Source organism: Salmo trutta, chromosome 3 (assembly GCF_901001165.1).
Source record: "Salmo trutta chromosome 3, fSalTru1.1, whole genome shotgun sequence".
NCBI classification, from domain to species: Eukaryota; Metazoa; Chordata; class Actinopteri; order Salmoniformes; family Salmonidae; genus Salmo; species Salmo trutta.
In genome coordinates, this window is record NC_042959.1 from 74,161,888 (window position 1) to 74,184,981 (window position 23,094).

The 23,094-nt window shown below is 45.7% G+C and overlaps 1 protein-coding gene across 2 annotated transcripts; it reads right to left on the reverse strand.

Moving 5' to 3' along the window:
- On the reverse strand, positions 1-22,812 carry LOC115189202 (sphingosine kinase 2-like). Of its 2 annotated transcripts, none has more exons than XM_029747874.1 (8): positions 22,621-22,812; positions 13,251-14,948; positions 9,528-9,677; positions 8,000-8,094; positions 7,786-7,901; positions 4,409-4,612; positions 1,949-3,560; positions 1-1,523 (listed from the first exon to the last, which is right to left on the reverse strand). In XM_029747874.1, exons 2-8 carry the CDS (start codon positions 13,711-13,713, stop codon positions 1,461-1,463), a joined length of 2,703 nt encoding a protein of 900 aa, XP_029603734.1. In that variant the 5' UTR covers positions 13,714-14,948; positions 22,621-22,812; the 3' UTR covers positions 1-1,460. The 2 variants fall into 2 exon arrangements, with proteins under 2 accessions (XP_029603734.1, XP_029603740.1); XM_029747880.1 differs by lacking the exon at positions 22,621-22,812 and adding an exon at positions 22,188-22,586.
- Positions 22,813-23,094: the final 282 nt, after the last annotated feature.

Genomic DNA, 23,094 nt, shown 5'->3' on the forward strand with positions numbered 1-23,094 from the left:
TCTTGTTCCTTTCAACAGCAATCTTTATCTAAAAGATAGAATCCAATCGAGTGTTGATTTTCTGCAGCTGCATAACACTTCAGAATCTACTCACAATTATATCAATTAAAATTACATCAGAGGTATGTAAAAAGGCAGTTTACACATGTGGAACTAGTGACTATTTGCTGAAAACAACCAGCATTCTGGGTCTTTGTGAGACTTTCAGAGGATTCCGTGACAACATACATGAAACTTGATCAAGCAACAGTTTCGTGATCACTGTGTTGCAACTTCATAATCTAGCATCATCATCATGCACCCTTTTGCAAAGAAAAACAGGCAAATGCACTATACACCATGATGGCTACTGTTCAACAGTCCCGTCTATCCTTCTGTTGTGGAATACCCGTGTATAAGGACTCAATGAGCTTTATATTTATTTCAGTGTTGATCTAACTTTACTGGTTTATTCTAGGAGTAATCGTCTCCATGGGATTGCTAATAAACTTCCTTTGTTCACAGATATTTCATATACACTAATACAAACTTAACTAACACGACAGTATGCTCAGCAGCTTTGTTTTGTTTTTCCTGTAGTGGACGGTCCCCTCTGATATACCTGGATGGCAGAGGCGGCTGGTGGGAGGAACTATATGAGGACGGGCTCATTGTCATGGCTGGAATGGAATAAATAGAACGGAGCCAAACATGGGGTTTTGTATGGGTTTGATACCATTCCATTAATTCCATTCCAGTCTTTACAATGAGCCCGTCCTCCTATAGCTCCTCCCACCAGCCTCTGGTGAATGGAGATTTGCGGAGTCGCAGGTTTAGGCATCTTATATAAGACAGAAAGGGCAGTCACAGGAGTTGTACTTTAAGGCATTACAGGGAAGGACGGAGGTTCCAATACGGAAGGGGATCTACATTTGCATGAGGGTGTGGCTCCCTCTGAAATAGTTCTAGAACTGTTCTAGGACAGTTTTGATAGTTCTGATATAGAACTAGAACTGTTCTAGGACAGCTTTGATCGAGAACAAAGAAATCTGAACTCTCTCTGTAAGGCAAGGTCAGGAAATGTGCATCTCTGCATGCCATTTGTGCATACTAGAATGTATATACCACACACATGCACTGAATACACACTCCCCCATACACATTCAACTTGTCCCCCCCCCATTTTGTTCCCATGTCTATGCAGGTACAGGCTTCTCAGGATAAACGGAGTGTAATCCAACAGCTGTGTAACAAAGCTCGTTTTCATCCGTTTTTTTAATTCTCTATTAATCCCTCGGCTTGCGTCCTGCACTGCCGCTCTGCTCAGCAGGTGATCCCTTCCATTAAACCCCAGAAATGATTTGGGCTATTTTCAGTCTCTGAGGCTTTTTTCTCCTCTTTCTCTGTGAACGTAGATGGCAACAGAGATGATATAATTGGAGAGAGCGCCGTATCAGCTGATCTGGTCAACCAATCCCTTGTCAGAATCGGGTGATCTTCACTCCAGAGTCACCAACAATGAGCCGGGACATAGAGGGATGGACCTGAGGGAGACAAACCGATAAGAGTGATTAGTATAATACTTTAGAGAAGGGAACTAAAGATAGGTCTTAGAAGTGTATAATGTGGTTATTAATATACCAGAGAAAACATGAAAGCTAAACACAGAAGTCTAACAGCTTTTGTTGCACTGAAGTGATAGGCCATCATCAAGAGTTTAATATAATACAGGCAGAATACAGAGGGTAACATCGTACCAAAGACAATACACCAGTTCAGCACTATAGATGTGGAGTGGATTTACATGCACTTACGAGCTGGGATTGTTAGTAAAAAGATTTATAAAAAAAGCTTTCGAAATCAGTTTTAAAATCTTAGCAACTGCTTTTATCTTCCAGTGTACATACACTTTACACACTCCCTCCAGCCCTCCCCACTCCACTTTCTCCCACTCCATCGCTCTCTCTACCTGTGCCTGCAGCGGGCCGTATGGCACCAGTTCCCCGTCCACAGTGAGTGTTCCTCGTGGGGAGAGGGGCTGCAGCCTGAAGGCCCTGGCTGGGACGTGGCTCACATAGGGGGAGCTGAGAGACAGGTGTGCCCCCCTCTCCATGGCCAGGAACAGACGGAGCAGGGTGGCTCTGGAGATCCCTGCCCGCACAAACGTCAGGTGGATCAGCCCGTCGTCAAACCTGGCTTGGGGGGCGGCGTGGAGGTCTGCCCCAAGATGGGACTGGTAGATGGCCAGCACAAGCACAAAGTCCCCCTCGATGGTCACCCAGTCCCGGGTCGGCAGGGCCTGGTCCAAGGGGGGCAGGAGGTCATCCCTGGGAGGGTTGAAAGGGAGTGAGACGGGGGGGCGGTTCTTGAGGGGTCCGGCAGGCTCTGCAATGTCAAAGGTAAAGGAGGGGGAGGGGGACTGGAGAGACGGGGAAGGGGAGGTGGAGTTGGGGGTGTTGGGGCGTGGAACGAGGTAGGAGGAGGAGTGGGGAGAGGCACAGGACGGGGAGGAAGGGGGCGTGGGAGAGAGGGAGAGGGACAGGGAGGGGAGTTTGGGGGGTAGGGAGTTGGAGTGGGGGTGGTGGAGGAGGGATAGAGGTCTGGGGCGGGATGCGTTCTGGTCCAGAGATTTGGGCTTGAAGGAGAAAGGAGAGTGTCTGAAGGGAGAGGATATGGTGAGGGCTCTCTCCCGGGCGATGTCCAGTGGGTAAGCTTCTTTCTGGAAGTATGTTCCGTTCAGATCCATCTCTTCTGCCCTGTACGAGGCTCCAGAAACGGGGTCAGCCTCCTGGCTGAGGGGCTGGCTAAAGAAGGCGTTAGCTATCTGGCTGGAAGGGGCAGAGTTCTTCCTTAGAGCCAATCTGGTCTGCTGGAGGTTGTCTGGGTACAAGTAACACCCCTCTGGGTCCTCGTTCGCCTCTCGCCCCACGTCCACCCCGTACCCCTCTCCAACCTCCTTCGCTTCCATCACCCCATCCATTGAGACACTGCTGCCTTCCCCATTCCTCACTCTCTCCTCTATATCCTCTATCATCCCTGAGTCCTGCTCCATCGTTCCGTCTTCTCTTTCCTCATCTGGCCTTTCTACCATGTTCACCCCATCCTCCCTTCCCATCCTGCAATCTTCCCTTTCGTTTGACTCCGAACTCGTCCCAGATCTCTCCGAACTTGTCCCTGACCTCCCCGCCTCTCCCTCCATCTCTCTCTCTCTATCCTCTGCCAAGCTACTCGCCCTGACCACCCCCGTTCCCCCTCCCCTGGCCCTCTCCCTCCTCCTCTCCCTCTCTCTCTGCCTCTCCATTTCTCTCTCCCGCTCCCTTTCCGTGTCTACCCTCCTCAGACTCCTCTGTTCGCTGAGGCCCATGTCAGAGCTGGTGCGTTGGATGGGGGTGTGGCAGAAGCCCTCCAGGCCCTCAGTGATGCTGCGGGACAGGGGTCTGCGCAGGGGCGGAGGGATGGCGTCTGGGGATGTGGCGACTATGGAGGGGGGCAGGTAGGACAGACGGCCCTTATAGGAGCGCAGGGAGGCCAGGCGGACCAGAGTGCCCAGGGTGAACCGTGCCGAGCCCAGACCCCGGTACCTGCAACATCACACCATTACAGCATTTAGTTACCAGGGCAACAACAGAGAACATAACACATTACTTATTCATTAGGAATAAGTGTGATCAAGGAGGTACAGTGAAAGTTTGCTTGTACTTAATTTAAGGATGAGTGACCAAAGGCAAGCGCCCTGTCCCGTCACCCTGGAAGCCTCTTCCCCAGAGTTAAAGAACCGAATCACGTTCTGCCCATGTGTTAGTTTACAGACATCCACCTCCCTTCACATTTCTCACTTTACTCAGCCTCTTCTGAACCCTTCCTATCAACCTTTTTGATAGAAATGGAGCCTACATCTCTGCCTCAAATTTCTGAACAGCTGATATAAAACCTGCAGCTATTTGAACCAACATTCCAAATATATATATATATAGTATGCTAATTTAGGATGTAGGCTACAACTTTATCTGTTGTAACTAAGGATATTGCAGTAGCACATGTAGGAAGCTGTCTACACATTGTATTGGGGCAAAAACAATCTGCATTTAAACCACAAATCACGTAGAACTGTAATTTCGCTTCTCAATGATCATGCAAGTACTGCACGATTTGACAATGACTGAAATTTGCCTGAGTAGCCTGTTCCACTTCTGGGCAGATGACCATTCAACTACTACTTTGACTGTCTCCTGCTTAGCCAATGTTTGCAATGATGGTGGAAAAAACTGCCGTTCAGTGTACAGCTTTTGTTTGATAAGCTGTGTCAGCAGAGGGAGCAGTAAAATAGAGAATCCCGCACATGTGCAGAAGCTTCGGCTGTTAAGCTATCGGGAAGAGGACTCCAGAGAACTCGGCACCGCTGCCACGCCATTAACTTAAACACACACACCTCTCACTCTCAATGTCCACGTCAGACACAAAGCCCCAGGCCACAGACAGGAAGGAGAACATCCTTCTGGGAAGACCCAGGCGGCCATTTTGAGAAGGGGCGGGGCTGGTTGTCACGGAGACCAAATCCATGGGCTTGACTCCGCCACGGCAGAGCTGAAAACAGCAGTTGAGGAGGAGAGGCTCCCGAAGGCACATGTCATAACTGGGATGAAGAGAAAAGTAAGAGGGAAACAGTGGATGGAAGAGAATGGAGAAAGGGTGAGAATGTGGAGAGGGAGAGGAATGGAAAATACAGAGAGGAAAGGTGAGAGGAGAGAGGAAATTAATACTGTGTAATATAAGTTAACATAATGTTTATGACATACACAATCAGCGAATGTTATGTAGGTGGCCAAACAAACCATCATAAAGACAACACAAGAGATAAGAAGGAGAGAGAGATGAAAGAACAGACTGTACTATATTGACTGGACTCATTTATTGACGTGTCTTCCAGAGATAAAGGAGAGAACTCTAGAAATAACATGACATGAAGAGAGGGAGGGAATAGTGGGGGTAGGAGAAAGAGGGAGGGAGTGGGGGGCAGGAGAGAAAGGGAGGGAAGAGAGAATTTCTCTATCAGTCTCAGTCTCGATGAGTCGTTGAAACAGCTGATACAGCAATACGAGAGGCATAAGGATTAGTTGAAGATGCTAAAGTCTACAGTACTTTAATAAGGCCAATGGGCTGTACATCAATAAACTGAAGTCTACTACTGCAATGTAATAGGGCCAATGGGCTGTACATCAATAAATTGAAGTCTACTACTGCAATGTAATAGGGCCAATGGGCTGTACATCAATAAACTGAAGTCTACTACTGCAATGTAATAGGGCCAATGGGCTGTACATCAATAAACTGAAGTCTACTACTGCAATGTAATAGGGCCAATGGGCTGTACATCAATAAACTGAAGTCTACTACTGCAATGTAATAGGGCCAATGGGCTGTACATCAATAAATTGAAGTCTACTACTGCAATGTAATAGGGCCAATGGGCTGTACATCAATAAACTGAAGTCTAAAGGTTGACCGTGATTAGAATTAAGGTTGGGCGATATTTGGGGAGACCTCTTCTACGATATGCTACTCCAAATATTGTGATATCCGATATAATCGTTGGGCGACTTTATTTTTTTATTTCCTCTTTTTTATTTAACCTTTAACTTTTGGGGTGTCAGGTTGCCTAGTGGTTAGAGTGTTGGACTAGTAACCGAAAGGTTGCTGGATTGAATCCCGGAGCTGACAAGGTAAAAGTCTGTCGTTCTGCTCCTGAACAAGGCAGATAACCCACTGTTCCCTGGTAGGATGTCATTGTAAATAAGAATTTGTTCTTAACTGACTTGCCTAGTTAAATAAAGGTTCATTTAAAAAATGTGTCAAGTCAGTTAAGAACAAATTCTTATTTAGAATGACGGTCTACCCCAGACAAATCCTCCCCTAACCCGGACGACGCTGGGCTATTGTGCGCCGCCCTATGGGACTTCCGATCACGGCCAGTTGTGATACAGCCTGGAATCAAACCACTCGGGAGCCACCAATATTGACTAGATAATTCTAGACTGTGAAAGTTTTGTCCTTATATGATTTTCTAGTCACATTCTCATGAAATAACCTTAGTAAGACAAAAAATAAGTCTTCATTTATTTAGACTTCATTTTCAACATATTGTTGCAGCCTAACTTATAAGACTGCACCGTTAGATTTTTAAAGCTCAAATACAGAAGTCTTGCACATCCCGATACACCTACCATCTTGGACTTCCCGATATACCTACCATCTTGGACTTCCCGATATACCTACCATCTTGGACTTCCCGATATACCTACCATCTTGGACTTCCCGATATACCTACCATCTTGGACTTCCCGATATACCTACCATCTTGGACTTCCCGATATACCTACCATCCTGGACTTCCCGATATACCTACCATCCTGGACTTCCCGATATACCTACCATCTTGGACTTCCCGATATACCTACCATCTTGGACTTCCCGATATACCTATCATCTTGGACTTCCCGATATACCTATCATCTTGGACTTCCCGATATACCTATCATCTTGGACTTCCCGATATACCTACCATCCTGGACTTCCCGATATACCTACCATCCTGGACTTCCCGATATACCTACCATCTTGGACTTCCCGATATACCTACCATCTTGGACTTCCCGATATACCTACCATCTTGGACTTCCCGATATACCTATCATCTTGGACTTCCCGATATACCTACCATCTTGGACTTCCCGATATACCTACCATCCTGGACTTCCCGATATACCTACCATCTTGGACTTCCCGATATACCTATCATCTTGGACTTCCCGATATACCTATCATCTTGGACTTCCCGATATACCTACCATCCTGGACTTCCCGATATACCTACCATCCTGGACTTCCCGATATACCTACCATCTTGGACTTCCCGATATACCTACCATCTTGGACTTCCCGATATACCTACCATCTTGGACTTCCCGATATACCTACCATCTTGGACTTCCCGATATACCTATCATCTTGGACTTCCCGATATACCTACCATCTTGGACTTCCCGATATACCTACCATCCTGGACTTCCCGATATACCTACCATCTTGGACTTCCCGATATACCTATCATCTTGGACTTCCCGATATACCTACCATCCTGGACTTCCCGATATACCTACCATCTTGGACTTCCCGATATACCTACCATCTTGGACTTCCCGATATACCTACCATCTTGGACTTCCCGATATACCTACCATCTTGGACTTCCCGATATACCTACCATCTTGGACTTCCCGATATACCTACCATCTTGGACTTCCCGATATACCTACCATCTTGTACTTCACGATATACCTACCATCTTGTACTTCACGATATACCTACCATCTTGTACTTCACGATACACCTACCATCTTGGACTTCACATATTCGGTAATGTCAAACATCCCGATATTTGATAGAATCATATATCGGCCCAATGCTAATTAGACTGCACACCTTTTACTTCCAATGAAAACTACTGTGGGTGTGTGTGACTGTAAAGGTGCGTGTTTATCTACATCTGCATTGAGAAATGTATCAAGTGGTTGAGGAATGAATTTCAGGCTGAGATAAATTATTAATTCAATCCAGACACACCATGGCACCAGAACCCTGAACTGGAATAATATTTATTTCAATGCTTCTACTAGTATCTCCAGCATTCTCACCATTGATCTAACAAGAAATTCTAAAATATTGCATGTTTAGGTTTGAAACAGTCTCATATGTCTGGTCATGTCATTACATGTGTCACATAGCTGGTTGGATGTGTGTGTGACCCACCCTGCATGGTGGTTGATGGATCCAGCCAGGGCATTTCCAGAGCCACAGGGCAGGATGCCTACAGGTGTCTTTATTGCTAGTTCCCAGTCTGGACGCTCCATCAAACCATTGATCACCTGGCGAGAGAAAAGCAGAGCAGAGTCAGACACACACACACCCCCACCACCCCCCCACACACACACCCCCCCACACACACATACACACACCCCCACACCTCGTGCAGCAGGCCATCTCCAGAGACGATGATGATGCCGTCCCACTGTGACAGGGAGATCTCTTTGATCAACTCTCTGGCATGGTTCTGTCGCTCTGAGAAGAAAAGGAGACGTGTTGTTAGGAGGTTGTACCTGTGTGTGTATGATACCGGTTAACGGGCTGTGGTTGTAGAGCTGATGTTACGGTGTGTGTTACCTGTCTGTATCAGGTTGTAGAGTTGATGTTACGGTGTGTGTTACCTGTCTGTATCAGGTTGTAGCTGATGTTACGGTGTGTGTTACCTGTCTGTATCAGGTTGTAGAGTTGATGTTACGGTGTGTGTTACCTGTCTGTATCAGGTTGTAGAGTTGATGTTACGGTGTGTGTTACCTGTCTGTATCAGGTTGTAGCTGATGTTACAGTGTGTGTTATCTGTCTGTATCAGGTTGTAGCTGATGTTACGGTGTGTGTTACCTGTCTGTATCAGGTTGTAGCTGATGTTACGGTGTGTGTTACCTGTCTGTATCAGGTTGTAGAGTTGATGTTACGGTGTGTGTTACCCGTCTGTATCAGGTTGTAGAGTTGATGTTACGGTGTGTGTTACCTGTCTGTATCAGGTTGTAGAGTTGATGTTACGGTGTGTGTTACCTGTCTGTATCAGGTTGTAGCTGATGTTACGGTGTGTGTTATCTGTCTGTATCAGGTTGTAGCTGATGTTACGGTGTGTGTTACCTGTCTGTATCAGGTTGTAGCTGATGTTACGGTGTGTGTTACCTGTCTGTATCAGGTTGTAGCTGATGTTACGGTGTGTGTTACCTGTCTGTATCAGGTTGTAGAGCTGATGTTACGGTGTGTGTTACCTGTCTGTATCAGGTTGTAGAGCTGATGTTACGGTGTGTGTTACCTGTCTGTATCAGGTTGTAGGGCTGATGTTACGGTGTGTGTTACCTGTCTGTATCAGGTTGTAGGGCTGATGTTACGGTGTGTGTTACCTGTCTGTATCAGGTTGTAGAGTTGATGTCACTTGTGTGTTACCTGTCTGTATCAGGTTGTAGCTGATGTTACGGTGTGTGTTACCTGTCTGTACCAGGTTGTAGAGCTGATGTTACGGTGTGTGTTACCTGTCTGTATCAGGTTGTAGAGCTGATGTTACGGTGTGTGTTACCTGTCTGTACCAGGTTGTAGAGCTGATGTTACGGTGTGTGTTACCTGTCTGTACCAGGTTGTAGCTGATGTTACGGTGTGTGTTACCCGTCTGTATCAGGTTGTAGCTGATGTTACGGTGTGTGTTACCCGTCTGTATCAGGTTGTAGCTGATGTTACGGTGTGTGTTACCTGTCTGTATCAGGTTGCAGCTGATGTTACGGTGTGTGTTACCTGTCTGTATCAGGTTGCAGCTGATGTTACGGTGTGTGTTACCTGTCTGTATCAGGTTGTAGCTGATGTTATGGTGTGTGTTACCTGTCTGTATCAGGTTGTAGAGCTGATGTTACGGTGTGTGTTACCTGTCTGTATCAGGTTGTAGCTGATGTTACGGTGTGTGTTACCTGTCTGTATTAGGTTGTAGCTGATGTTAGCCTCTCTGATCATTGGCAGGATGTGTGTCTGACACCACTGCATAGCCTGGCCTCTCCCACTGAAGGGGTTCACCAATAGCAGCAGCCTTCGGGGACGGGGCAGTAGACGTTTGCCAATTTCTGAGGGAAAGCAGCCAATCATTAGAAACAAATTGATTGATTGTTCTATCAAAAATACAAGGCTTCATCTTCACAGTGTGCAAGAGAACAACAAACGTAAGCGATACCATAAAGCAGGGTTTCCCAAACTCAGTCCTGGGACCCCCACCCTCCCTGGGTGCATGTTTTGGTTTTTGTCCTAGCACTACACAGCTGATTCAAATAACCAACTCAACATCAAGCTTTGATTATTTGGGGAGGACCGAGTTTGGGAAACCCTGCCATTAAGCACAGTGTTTCCCACCCGTAGACCTTGAGAGTATCTGTGACAAGGCAAACCTCTTTCAGCTCATCTCAAAGGGACTATCTCTGACCAGATAAGTAATAATGATTCCATTTGACTAATGGCTCAACATAATTAAATCTTCCAGAATGAAAAGGCACTCAAAGCCCAGGACAGGGAAACAAGGTACTTAACTGAACACTTCAGTGCTTAGTCTTCCACAAAATGCCTAGTAATAACAAGCAGAGCCCTATCTACACAGCAGCACCTACTGTATAGGGTTGAAGTGGACCAAACACTAAATGCACACATCTCTGACTAAAGCCATTATAGAAGTAGAACCAGCAGCTAGGAGGTTGTCTAATTCACACTGCAGAGGAGAGCAACAGAGTTACAGACAAACAGACAGAGAGAGAGTAGACAGAGTTACCAGACATACAGAGTGGAGACAGTTACAGACAGAGTGTGTGATGACTAGAGCAGGAGAGTGAGAGAGAGCAGGAGAGAGAGAGAGCACTAGAGAGCAGGAGAGAGAGAGAGAGCAGGAGAGAGAGAGAGCACTAGAGAGCAGGAGAGAGAGAGAGCAGGAGAGAGAGAGAGCACTAGAGAGCAGGAGAGAGAGAGCACTAGAGAGCAGGAGAGAGAGAGCAGGAGAGAGAGAGAGCACTAGAGAGCAGGAGAGAGAGAGAGCAGGAGAGAGAGAGAGAGAGCAGGAGAGAGAGCAGGAGAGAGAGAGAGAGAGCAGGAGAGAGAGCAGGAGAGAGAGCAGGAGAGAGAGAGAGCACTAAAGAGCAGGAGAGAGAGGGGACAGGGTGATAAAGGGGTAGTAACTGGGAAAGGAGAAAGAGGGAGGACATTGAAAGAGGAAGATAAAGAAATGCAGACAGCAGGAAGGGAGGGAGGAGGTACAAAACAAAAGAGGACAGGTTAGATGGATGAGAGGAGACAGGAGGAGGAGAGGAGACGAGACTGAAAAAGGTGTAAAGACAGCAAGGATGAAAGACTATGGGAGGGAGGATGTACAGACAGACACTGAGGGTGTAGACTAATGCACAGAGACAGTGAGAAAAGAAGAGTGTTTGGGAGAGAGGAAGGAGACAAGACAGAGAGATAATGAGCGAGGGAGAGTCAAAACAAATGGAAGAAAAGGGAATGTTGAAATGGATAATGGATGGGCTTTATGTAGGCCTTGGGGTTCTTCCAGGTCCTCAAAGTGCTAAAACAAGACAGCGATGTGAGAAAGGCTGACGATGGAAAAAGCAAAAAGGAGAGTGCAAGACAGAGGGACAGAGAGAAAGAAGGAGAGCATATACTGTATATAGATAGAAAGAACCACACAGGCCGTGGGTAAACAGTGGTGTTGCTATCTGGGCAGAACGGGAGCTAGTGGGAAGGGAGGGAGGGAGGCCGTGTTGGTGAGGGGTGGGAGCTAGTGGGAAGGGAGGGAGGGAGGCCGTGTTGGTGAGGGGTGGGAGTTAGTGAGAAGAGAGGGAGGCTGTGTTGGTGAGGGGTGGGAGTTAGTTGGAAGGGAGGGAGGCCGTGTTGGTGAGGGGTGGGAGTTAGTGAGAAGAGAGGGAGGCTGTGTTGGTGAGGGGTGGGAGTTAGTTGGAAGGGAGGGAGGCCGTGTTGGTGAGGGGTGGGAGTTAGTTGGAAGGGAGGGAGGCCGTGTTGGTGAGGGGTGGGAGCTAGTGAGAAGAGAGGGAGGCCGTGTTGGTGAGGGGTGGGAGTTAGTGAGAAGAGAGGGAGGCCGTGTTGGTGAGGGGTGGGAGTTAGTTGGAAGGGAGGGAGAATGTCTTGGTGAGGGGTGAGAGTTAGTTGGAAGGGAGGGAGGCTGTCTTGGTGAGGGGTGAGAGTTAGTTGGAAGGGAGGGAGGCTGTCTTGGTGAGGGGTGGGAGTTAGTTGGAAGGGAGGGAGGCTGTCTTGGTGAGGGGTGGGAGTTAGTTGGAAGGGAGGGAGGCTGTCTTGGTGAGGGGTGGGAGTTAGTTGGAAGGGAGGGGGCTGTCTTGCTGAGGGGTGGGAGTTAGTTGGAAGGGAGGGGGCTGTCTTGGTGAGGGGTGGGAGTTAGTTGGAAGGGAGGGAGGCTGTCTTGGTGAGGGGTGGAAGTTAGTGGGAAGGGAGGGGGCTGTCTTGGTGAGGGGTGGGAGTTAGTGGGAAGGGAGGGGGGCTGTCTTGGTGAGGGGTGGGAGTTAGTGGGAAGGGAGGCTGTCTTGGTGAGGGGTGGGAGTTAGTGGGAAGGGAGGCTGTCTTGGTGAGGGGTGGGAGTTAGTGGGAAGGGAGGGAGGCTGTCTTGGTGAGGGGTGGGAGTTAGTGGGAAGGGAGGGAGGCTGTCTTGGTGAGGGGTGGGAGTTAGTTGGAAGGGAGGGAGGCTGTCTTGGTGAGGGGTGGGAGTTAGTTGGAAGGGAGGGAGGCTGTCTTGGTGAGGGGTGGGAGTTAGTGGGAAGGGAGGCTGTCTTGGTGAGGGGTGGGAGTTAGTGGGAAGGGAGGCTGTCTTGGTGAGGGGTGGGAGTTAGTGGGAAGGGAGGCTGTCTTGGTGAGGGGTGGGAGTTAGTGGGAAGGGAGGCTGTCTTGGTGAGGGGTGGGAGTTAGTGGGAAGGGAGGGATGCTGTGTTGGTTAGACGCTGAATGATACAGACCGTGTGTGCAGGACAGATAAGAGCAGAGACAGAGAAAGTAGAGGAAATTAAGTGTTAAAGGGATAACCTAGCCCACACACACACACAGCCAAGAAAGATTAAATAACATGTTTGTTCACATACATGAATGAACCCTTAAACAATACTTTAGCCTTTTAATAGTCAGGGGTCCTGACTGAACATAGCATGCTGTATGTATGTACGTACGTACAGTACAACAGCATTGGCCTATATCCATTCATTCCTTATCACATGGCCATTATACAGTTTCCTACAGCCATTATACAGTAGCCTATATCTAGCATGGTCAGAAATGAACTGAACTAGCCTGTATCTGTTAGAACATGCATGGTATTCATACAGTAGCCTAGGCCTATATTCACTTGTATCCTCTGGCCTCCTACATCAAAAGGACCTCAGATCACCCTGTATTACTCCAGTTAACAATAACTAACATAAACACTCATTTATGGAAACAAACTTTATGGAGTGAATGGTGCTAATAAAGTGAATTAAGGCACAGTTAAAGTCTGTACACAGGATAGGAAGTAGTCGACGCCAAACTCCATAACGAGTGCTGATTTGGCTTCATTCTCTCTCACGGTGACACTGTGCCAGTCTAATGATGGGCATTAGGGAACATCAGACTGATTCCAACAATGTGGAACACACACTCACCCGTGTCAGCAGTGATGGTGACTCCCCTGAGCAGACATTGTATAGCAGTGGACCATCTCTCAGCCTCCACCCTGGCCTCAGCCAGGTACGCCCTCACCTGCCTCCTCCTGGACACCCCCTTCCTCCGCCTCCCCGGGGGATACCAGTATAGAACCAGCAAGGGGGGAGCAGGGGCGCGGGGACAGCTGCACCCTGCCAGCTCTGACAGGGGTAGTATTAGACGTGCCTCTTTACCAGGGCGGGGGGCCAGGCGCTGGACGTGGATGTGGGAGGGGGTGAGGGTCAAGGCGTAGCTGGAGGCAGGAGAGGGGCTGGGGGAGGGAGAAGGGGACGACAGACCCCCAGGACCTCCAGGGCTGTTGGGGCAGCTGTTGTTGCAGCTGCTGCCCGTTCCCCAGCCCCCGAACTGGCAGTGGAGTAGCGCCTCAGCTGGGGATGGGATGGGGGGCTCTGGGGAACGCATCCTTAGTGTGGTGGGCTTGACGGGGAGAGGACTTCCAACCCTCAGGTTTAGGGTAGGTAAGGTCTGTTTCCTGACAGGTGGACGGTGTGTGAGTGTTTCATGCAGTTGGCAGCTTGTTGGATGGAATAAGTCTGTTTAAATTCAGGTAGTGATACAACATGTCAGTTCATTTGGCCACTGATGGCCACCTTAAAAAGGAGAACCAAATAGAAGCACCTCTCCTTAGGATCTGCTAGGAAAACGAAAATATAACTATAGACCTGTCAGTCTGGTCTTAAAAACTGAAAACACAAGTTATTTATCCCTGAAACCTCCTTAAAATCATTCTTCCACTTCAGTGCATGATTTGCAAAGACAACGCCACAAAGTCAACTCTGAGTTTGACGTGTGAAATCCATCTGCACTCAAAGGAGTATTGTACGATCCAAGAAAAATAACTCCCACTGGCCTTCAGATGGAGATTCTTCTCTTTAGTGTGTCAATCCAACAGAGGAACATAAAAACAATGAAAAACACCAGCCTTCATAACGCAAATGCCCGAAGACAAGGATCGATTTTGTCCTTAAATGCTATCAGATTCTAGATTTGTCCATTTCGGAATGATTGACAGACGGCTTGTAAAAAAAAAAAACGATATACTTTTCCGGTTTAAAATTAAAACAGAAAATATATAGCCCTAAAGATAAAAAAATATATATAACTCAAAGATATGCTTAAATTACAGTTTGAAATATCTTAGTAATGATATGTATCAATAAAGTGCAGCTTAGAAAAGACAGCTACATGTCAAACAAGAGTTTAAATAACATAAAATAACAAATCTTAAAACTATGAATCAGACAAAAATGAACACACCTTGGTCTTGCAAGGAGGCTATAGCAATGTAATTAGCACTAGATTGCAGTGGAATATTGCGTGTTAAGTGCTGAGTCAAACGTCCCGGTCTTCCACAGAAATGAGAGATATGTGGAGGCAGGAGAAAGGTGTGTCAAGGTAGAATTTAAATATCCCTCTTCAAGAGACAAGCAGGCTTTACAGTAGTGAGATAGCTACGCGATCAATGTCCAATTCTAAGTGTCATCCGAATGAAAAATGCCACGTAATCATAGTTGTTTTCCATCAAATAGAGATGGAAAACCAAACAGAAAAAACTCAAAATTTTACTAGATTGTGCCGGGGGGGGGTTGTCATTCCTTCAGTTCCATGTTCATGTTCCTTCACAGAGATATGTATACCTAGAGAGAAACACTGGTATTAGTAATCTATTAGCTTCCAATGTCTTCCAGCAGAAAATACTCAGTCTATATATTCAAGTGTTGAAGAAGCATAAAGGAAGGGACTAGTGTCAATTTTATTTTACCTTTATTTAACTAGGCAAGCCAGTTAAGAACAAAATCTTATTTTCAATGACGGCCTAGGAACAGTGGGTTAACTGCCTTGTTCAGGGGCAGAAGAACAGATTTTTACCTTGTCAGCTTGGGGATTGGATCTTGCTCGGTTACAAGTCCAACACTCTAACCACTAGGCTACCTGCCGCCCCTCCAATAACAATGTCCCTTTAAAACTACTACTACTAGCGTGATGGCTGTAGCCATCAATTGTCCCATTAACAATCACCCATATTAGCAAACTTGTTTCATTTCAAACTCCACATTTCTCTAGTATAGGCTAGTACTTATCATAATGAACAATATCAGTAAAATGCCTGCGATACGTGATTGGTGTCAATCATTTTTATAATTAACCCTAACCCTGAAATTTCCATCCCTAACTATAACATTTTCCGCCAAGATAGAACTGCCAAAGGGGGCGGTGTTGCAATCTACTGCAGAGATAGCCTGCAAGAGTTCTGTCTTACTATCCAGGTCTGTACCAAAACAATTCGAGCTTCTACTTCTAAAAATTCACCTTTCCAGGAACAAGTCTCTCACCGTTGCCGCTTGCTATAGACCACCCAGCTGTGCCCTGGACACCATATGTGAATTGATTGCCCCCCCATCTATCTTCTGAGCTCGTGCTGCTAGGTGACCTAAACTGGGACATGGCCTCAATCTCACACAAATTATCAATGAACCGACCAGGTACCACCCCAAATCTGTAAACACGGGCACCCTCATAGATATCATCCTAACTAACTCGCCCTCCAAATACAACTCTGCTGTTTTCAAACAAGATCTCAGCGATCACTGCCTCATTGCCTGCATCCGCAATGGGTCTGCGGTCAAACGACCACCCCTCATCACTGTCAAACGCTCCCTAAAACACTTCAGCTAACAGGCCTTTCTAATCGACCTGGCCGGGGTATCCTGGAATGACATTGAGCTCATCCTGTCAGTAGAGGATGCCTGGTTATTCTTTAAAAGTGCCTTCCTCACCATCTTAAATAAGCATGCTCCATTGAATAAAAAATAAAAAAATAGGAATAGATATAGCCCTTGGTTCACTCCAGACCTGTCTGCCCTTGACCAGCACAAAAACATCCTGTGGCGTTCTGCATTAGCATCGAATAGCCCCCGTGATATGCAACTTTTCAGGGAAGTTAGGAACCAATATACACAGGCAGTTAGGAAAGCTAAGGCTAGCTTTTTCAAACAGAAATTTGCATCCTGTAGTACTAACTCAAAAAGTTCTGGGACACTGTAAAGTCCATGGAGAATAAGAGCACCTCCTCCCAGCTGCCCACTGCACTGAGGCTAGGAAACACTGTCACTACCGATAAATCCACAATAATTGAGCATTTCTATAAGCATTTTTCTACAGCTGGTCATGCTTTCCACCTGGCTACTCCTACCCCGGTCAACAGCCCTGCGCTTCCCCACAGCAACTCGTCCAAACCTCCCCCACTTCTCCTTCACCCAAATCCAGATAGCTGATGTTCTGAAAGAGCGGCAAAATCTGGACCCCTACAAATCAGCCGGGCTAGACAATCTGGACCCTCTCTTTCTAAAATGATCTGCCGAAATTATTGCAACCCCTATTACTAGCCTGTTCAACCTCTTTCGTATCGTCTGAAATTCCCATAGATTGGAAAGCTGCCGTGGTCATCCCCCTCTTCAAAGCGGGAGACACTCTAGACCCAAACTGCTACAGACCTATATCTATTCTACCCTGCCTTTCTAAGGTCTTTGAAAGCCAAGTTAACAAACAGATTACAGAACATTTCAAATCTCACCGTACCTTCTCTGCTATACAATCTGGTTTCAGAGCTGGTCATGGGTGCACCTCAGCCACGCTCAAGGTCCTAAACGATATCATAACCGCCACCGATAAGAGACATTACTGTTTAGCCGTATTCATCGACCTGGCTAAGGCTTTCGACTCTGTCAATCACGACATTCTTATTGGCAGACTCAACAGCCTTGTTTTCTCAAATGATTGCCTCGCTTGGTTCACCAATTACTTCTCCGATAGAGTTCAGTATGTCAAATCGGAGGCCTGTGGTCCGGACCTCTGGCAGTCTCTATGGGGATGCCACAGGGTTCAATTCTCGGGCCGACTCTCTTCTCTATATACATCAATGATGCCGCTCTAGCTGCTGGTGATTCTCTGATCCACCTCAACGCAGATGACACCATTCTGTATACCTCTGGCACTTCGTTGGACACTGTGTTAACCTGTTAGGGCTAGGGGGCAGTATTTACACGGCCGGATAAAAAACGTACCCGATTTAATCTGGTTACTACTCCTGCCCAGTAACTACAATATGCATATAATTATTGGCTTTGGATAGAAAACACCCTAAAGTTTCTAAAACTGTTTGAATGGTGTCTGTGAGTATAACAGAACTCATATGGCAGGCAAAAACCTGAGAAGGTTTCATGCAGGAAGTGGCCTGTCTGACAAGGAGTCGTTCTTCTTGTCTCTGTTTATTGAAGATTGGGGATCTTAGCTGTAACGTGACACTTCCTACGGCTTCCATAGGCTCTCAGAGCCCGGGAAAAAGTTGAACGATGACGAGGCAGCCTCAGGCTGAAACACAATATCGCCTTTGCCAAGTGGCCGATAAGAGGACAAAGGAATTAGGCGCATGCCCGATTCGACCCCGTGCTGTATTTTCTTTCGGCTGTTTACCTAATTGCAGATTCCCGGTCGGAATATTATTGCTTTTTTACGAGAAAAATGGCATAAAAATGGATTTTAAACAGCGGTTGACATGCTTCGAAGTACGGTAATGAAATATTTAGAAATCTTTTGTCACGAAATGAGCCGTGCACGTGACCGTTATTTACCATTGGGATAGTGTCTTGAACACACTAACAAAACGCCACTGATGGAACATAACTATGGATTATTTTGGACCAAACCTACATTTGTTATTGAAGTAGAAGTCCTGGGAGTGCATTCTGACGAAGAACAGGAAAGGTAATCAAACTTTTCTAATAGTAAATCTGAGTTTGGTGAAGGCTAAACTTGGTGGGTGTCTAAATAGCTAGCCCTGTGATGCCGGGCTATCTACTTAGAATATTGCAAAATGTGCTTTCACCGAAAAGCTATTTTAAAATCGGACATATCGAGTGCATAGAGGAGTTCTGTATCTATAATTCTTAAAATAATTGTTATGCTTTTTGTGAACGTTTATCGTGAGTAATTTAGTAAATTGTTAGTAAATTCATCGGAAGTTTGCGGGGGGTATGCTAGTTCTGAACGTCACATGCTAATGTAAAAAGCTGGTTTTTGATATAAATATGAACTTGATTGAACAAAACATCCATGTATTGTATAACATAATGTCCTAGGTGTGTCATCTGATGAGGATCATCAAAGGTCAGTGCTGCATTTAGCTGTCTTCTGGGTTTTTGTGACATTATATGCTAGCTTGAAAAATGGGTGTCTGATTATTTCTGGCTGGGTACTCTGCTGACATAATCTAATGTTTTGCTTTCGTTGTAAAGCCTTTTTGAAATCGGACAGTGTGGTTAGATTAACGAGAGTCTTGTCTTTAAATAGCTGTAAAATAGTCATATGTTTGAGAAATTGAAGTAATAGCATTTTTAAGGTATTTGAAAATCGCGCCACAGGATTCAACTGGCTGTTACGTAGGACAACTACAAATACCTAGGTGTCTGGTTAGACTGTACACTCTCCTTCCAGACTCACATCAATCATCTCCAATCCAAAGTGAAATCTAGAATTGGCTTCCTATTTCGCAACAAAGCATCCTTCACTCATGCTGCCAAACATACCCTCGTAAAACTGACCATCCTACCAATCCTCGACTTCGGCGATGTCATTTACAAAATAGCCTCCAATACCCTACTCAACAAGCTGGATGCAGTCTATCACAGTGCCATCCGTTTTGTCACCAAAGCCCCATATACTACCCACCACTGCGACCTGTACGCTCTCGTTGGCTGGCCTTCGCTTCATAATCGTCGCCAAACACATTGGCTCCAGGTCATCTACAAGACCCTGCTAGGTAAAGTCCCCCCTTATCTCCGCTCACTGGTCACCATAGCAGCACCCACCTGTAGCACGCGCTCCAGCAGGTATATCTCTCTGGTCACCCCTAAAGCCAACTCCTCCTTTGGTCGTCTCTCCTTCCAGTTCTCTGCTGCCAATGACTGGAACGAACTACAAAAATCTCTGAAACTGGAAACACTTATCTCCCTCACTAGCTTTAAGCACCAGCTGTCAGAGCAGCTCACAGATCACTGCACCTGTACATAGCCCATCTATAATTTAGCCCAAACTACTACCTCTTCCCCTACTATATTTATTTATTTAATTTATTTTGCTCCTTTGCACCATATTATTTATATTTTAACTTTGAACTTTCTTCAAACTACAAATCTACCATTCCAGTGTTTTTCTTGCTATACTTTATTTACTTTGCCACCATGGCATTTTTTTTGCCTTTACCTCCCTTATCTCACATCATTTGCTCACATTGTATATAGTCTTATTTTTTTCTACTGCATCATTGATTGTATGTTGTTTTACTCCATGTTTAACTCTGTGTTGTTGTATGTTGTCGAACTGCTTTGCTTTATCTTGGCCAGGTCGCAATTGTAAATGAGAACTTGTTCTCAACTTGCCTACCTGGTTAAATAAAGGTGAAATAAAATAAAATAAATACTCTTCAACCGATCGCTGCCCGGACCTGCCCGCCCGTCCAGCATCACTACTCTGGACGGTTCTGACTTAGAATATGTGGACAACTACAAATACCTAGGTGTCTGGTTAGACTGTAAACTCTCCTTCCAGACTCACATTAAACATCTCCAATCCAAAATTAAATCTAGAATCGGCTTCCTATTTCGCAACAAAGCATCTTTCACTCATGCTGCCAAACATACCCTCGTAAAACTGACCATCCCACCGATCCTCGACTTTGGCGATGTCATTTACAAAATAGCCTCCAACACTCTACTCAACAAATTGGATGCAGTCTATCACAGTGCCATCCATTTTGTCACCAAAGCCCCATATACTACCCACCACTGCGACCTGTATGCTCTCGTTGGCTGGCCCTCGCTTCATATTCATCGCCAAACCCACTGGCTCCAGGTCATCTATAAGTCTTTGCTAGGTAAAGCCCCGCCTTATCTCAGCTCACTGGTCACCATAGCAGCACCCACCCGTAGCACGCGCTCCAGCAGGTATATTTCACTGGTCACCCCCAAAGCCAATTCTTCCTTTGGCTGCCTCTCCTTCCAGTTCTCTGCTGCCAATGACTGGAACGAACTGTAAAAAGCTCTGAAGCTGGAGACCCTTACCTCCCTCACTAGCTTTAAGCACCAGATGTCAGAGCAGCTCACAGATCACTGCACCTGTACATAGCCCATCCAATCTACCTCATCCCCATACTGTATTTATCTTGCTCCTTTGCACCCTAGTATCTCAACTTGCACATTCATCTTCTGTACATCCTACCATTCCAGTGTTTATTGCTATATTGTAATTAATTTGCCACCATAACCTATTTATTGCCTTACCTCTCTTATCCTACCTCATTTGCACATGCTGTATATAGATTTTTCTACTGTATTATTGATTGTGTGTTTGTTTATTCCATGTGTAGCTCTGCGTTGTGTCGAACTGCTTTGCTTTATCTTGGCCAGGTCGCAAATGCAAATTAGAACTTGTTCTCAACTTGCCTACCTGGTTAAATAAAGGTGAAATTAAATAATTCAGTTTATCATCCCAGCTCTAGTATCAATGGCACTCTACCCAAAAGTACCTTCATGTTTCGTTGACAAAAACATGTGCAGTAGCACCTTGTAAGGCAGTCATTATGAAAACAATAGGACAGTAGAAAACAAGAAATTATTTTCAAATAAACGTTTCCAACAATCCAGCCGAGTGACGGAGATCACCATGTCCTCTCTCCACATGTCCTGCTTCTAAGTTTAGAGTGATGTGTATGCGTGTTTCACAGTCCGATACAGTTTTACTTTGTTCCAAAAGGTGAGTGACTCTTTGGCCAGTTGCAGAAGTGAAAGCAGGGCAGCAAACTCGTGAGAGATTGTGGTTCAAACTGGATTAGGCAATCTGTGTGCATGCATTATCCCCATGTCCAGTATTCCTTGAAGTCATGCCATGACGGCTAAACCACGCCGATTTAGAATCACACGTTCCTGACATCTGTGCGACAACCTAATATGGGTAAATAAACACTGGTTTATTACCCGTATGCCTAATGAAATTAACCGAGTTTGGTGGACACCTTCTGACGGATGGCGTTTGTCCAGACAGTCTTGAGTCTACCTACTTACTCTCACAATTTGTAACCAGTGGAAGTATGATTCGTAGATTCTTGCCAGGACTGGCTTCGGCAGGCATAACTTGTAGCGACCTTCAAATATAGTTTACTCAGTCATCACAAATTGCTTCTTTACATTGTTACTAGTGAAATACTATGGACTGAAAACACAACGTGCTGGTTAACATGTAACCTGGAAAACCTTAATTCAAGGAAAGTGTCTATCATTCAGATTCAGCTATCATAGACTATATAACAAAACAGACCCACAAGAGGCTTCCCTTTAAGTATTAACTGTTATGTTCTGTCGATAACCTTTATCTAAGGTGCTGACACAATCAAGACTTGGCAGATATGCAGCCTCTGATTAAATAAAAAGACTTGGTGCATTTGCTCGTGCGGGTACCTTGGTGCAATACTTGGTGCATTTGCAGGGTGGCGGGTATCGCCGCTCTAATTTTGTTTTACTATGACCGTGCTCGGAACATTTAGGTTCCATTTGGGAGTCTTGCCCACAACATTGTTTAGAAATGTGTGATCCTCTCTCTGATGGCTAGCTAGTAGGATAGAGCGACTGACAAATAACGTTGGCTTAGAATGAAGCCATCGAGCTACTAGTATGGTTGCGATCTAACGTTAGCAAATGACAAGCGTTAACTACAGTTAGCTAGTTAACGTTAGTAAGGAATATTAATCATTGCTCAGCAGTCTACTGTGTGTAACTCTTTCAAGCTAGTTAGCTACTTCTGACATTTCAAATTGTTATAGTTACCCATGTTGATTGTGTTGACTGGTAGCTACAGTAGCCATCGCCAGGGAATACAGTATACAAACACAAAGCAGAGTTACCGTTCGATTGGGGTAGCAGCAAACTAGACAACTTAAGATATCCCAACTTGTTACAGTAGTGGATAGCATGCTAGCCAACAATGCTGTTTTGAAAATCATGTATTGGCTAGCTATAACGTTAAACGTAACTAGTTGTTTATCCTGGATAAAAACTCGGTCTAGCCACAATATCTAACGTTAGTAGCGAGGCGCTAGCCATCATTTTGTCGTTAGCTAGCTAAACAATGTCATTTCACTAACGTCAGCTAGCAAAAATATGCTGGCTAGCTAGGAGGTAACGTAGCTACTTAATACTCACTTGGTAGAATAATAACCGTGGGAATATTAACTGTATAGACTGGAAAAACTCAAATTACCTCATTCTGCCTCCCCGGCTTGCTTGCTCCGTAGGAAGGCTATGTGGTTATCCTCCAGGAAGCGTGTATTAAACACCGGAGGGCTGGATAGTTTGAGCAGCGGGGAGGAAGTCCAATCCTGATAAGGAAAGACATTCGGGACCTACCGACATTCTCCAATAGTTGACGGCGCCAGTGAACCTCATTGTGGAGGCCACAGATGTCATGAACGACTGAAAGTTACAGAGGACAAGACTGGACTCAAGCAGTCTAGTCAATACTGTCTAGGCTAGATGCACTCATCACCTGTCTAAATAAAAATATTACACAAGTAATTGAAAAACAATTGTATTAATAGTACTACATGTTATAAAACTGGGCCTAGGAGTGAATAGTAATAGTAGCTTGATTTAAATTGTCCATCAGGTTTGCACAAGAAAATGTCTACAGAGAAGTACTATGCAAGCGCAACAAAGCTCAGAAAAAAAGTAATGG

Excerpts from the sequence above, each read along its gene's own strand:
- LOC115189202 (XM_029747874.1), bottom strand. The coding sequence starts at position 13,713 with ATGCGTTCCCCAGAGCCCCCCATCCCATCCCCAGCTGAGGCGCTACTC. Across the intron at positions 8,095-9,527 it reads CTACAACCTAATACAGACAG|AGCGACAGAACCATGCCAGA; the intron begins GTAACACACACC and ends TTTTCTTCTCAG. Across the intron at positions 4,613-7,785 it reads TCCATCAACCACCATGCAGG|TTATGACATGTGCCTTCGGG; the intron begins GTGGGTCACACA and ends TCTTCATCCCAG.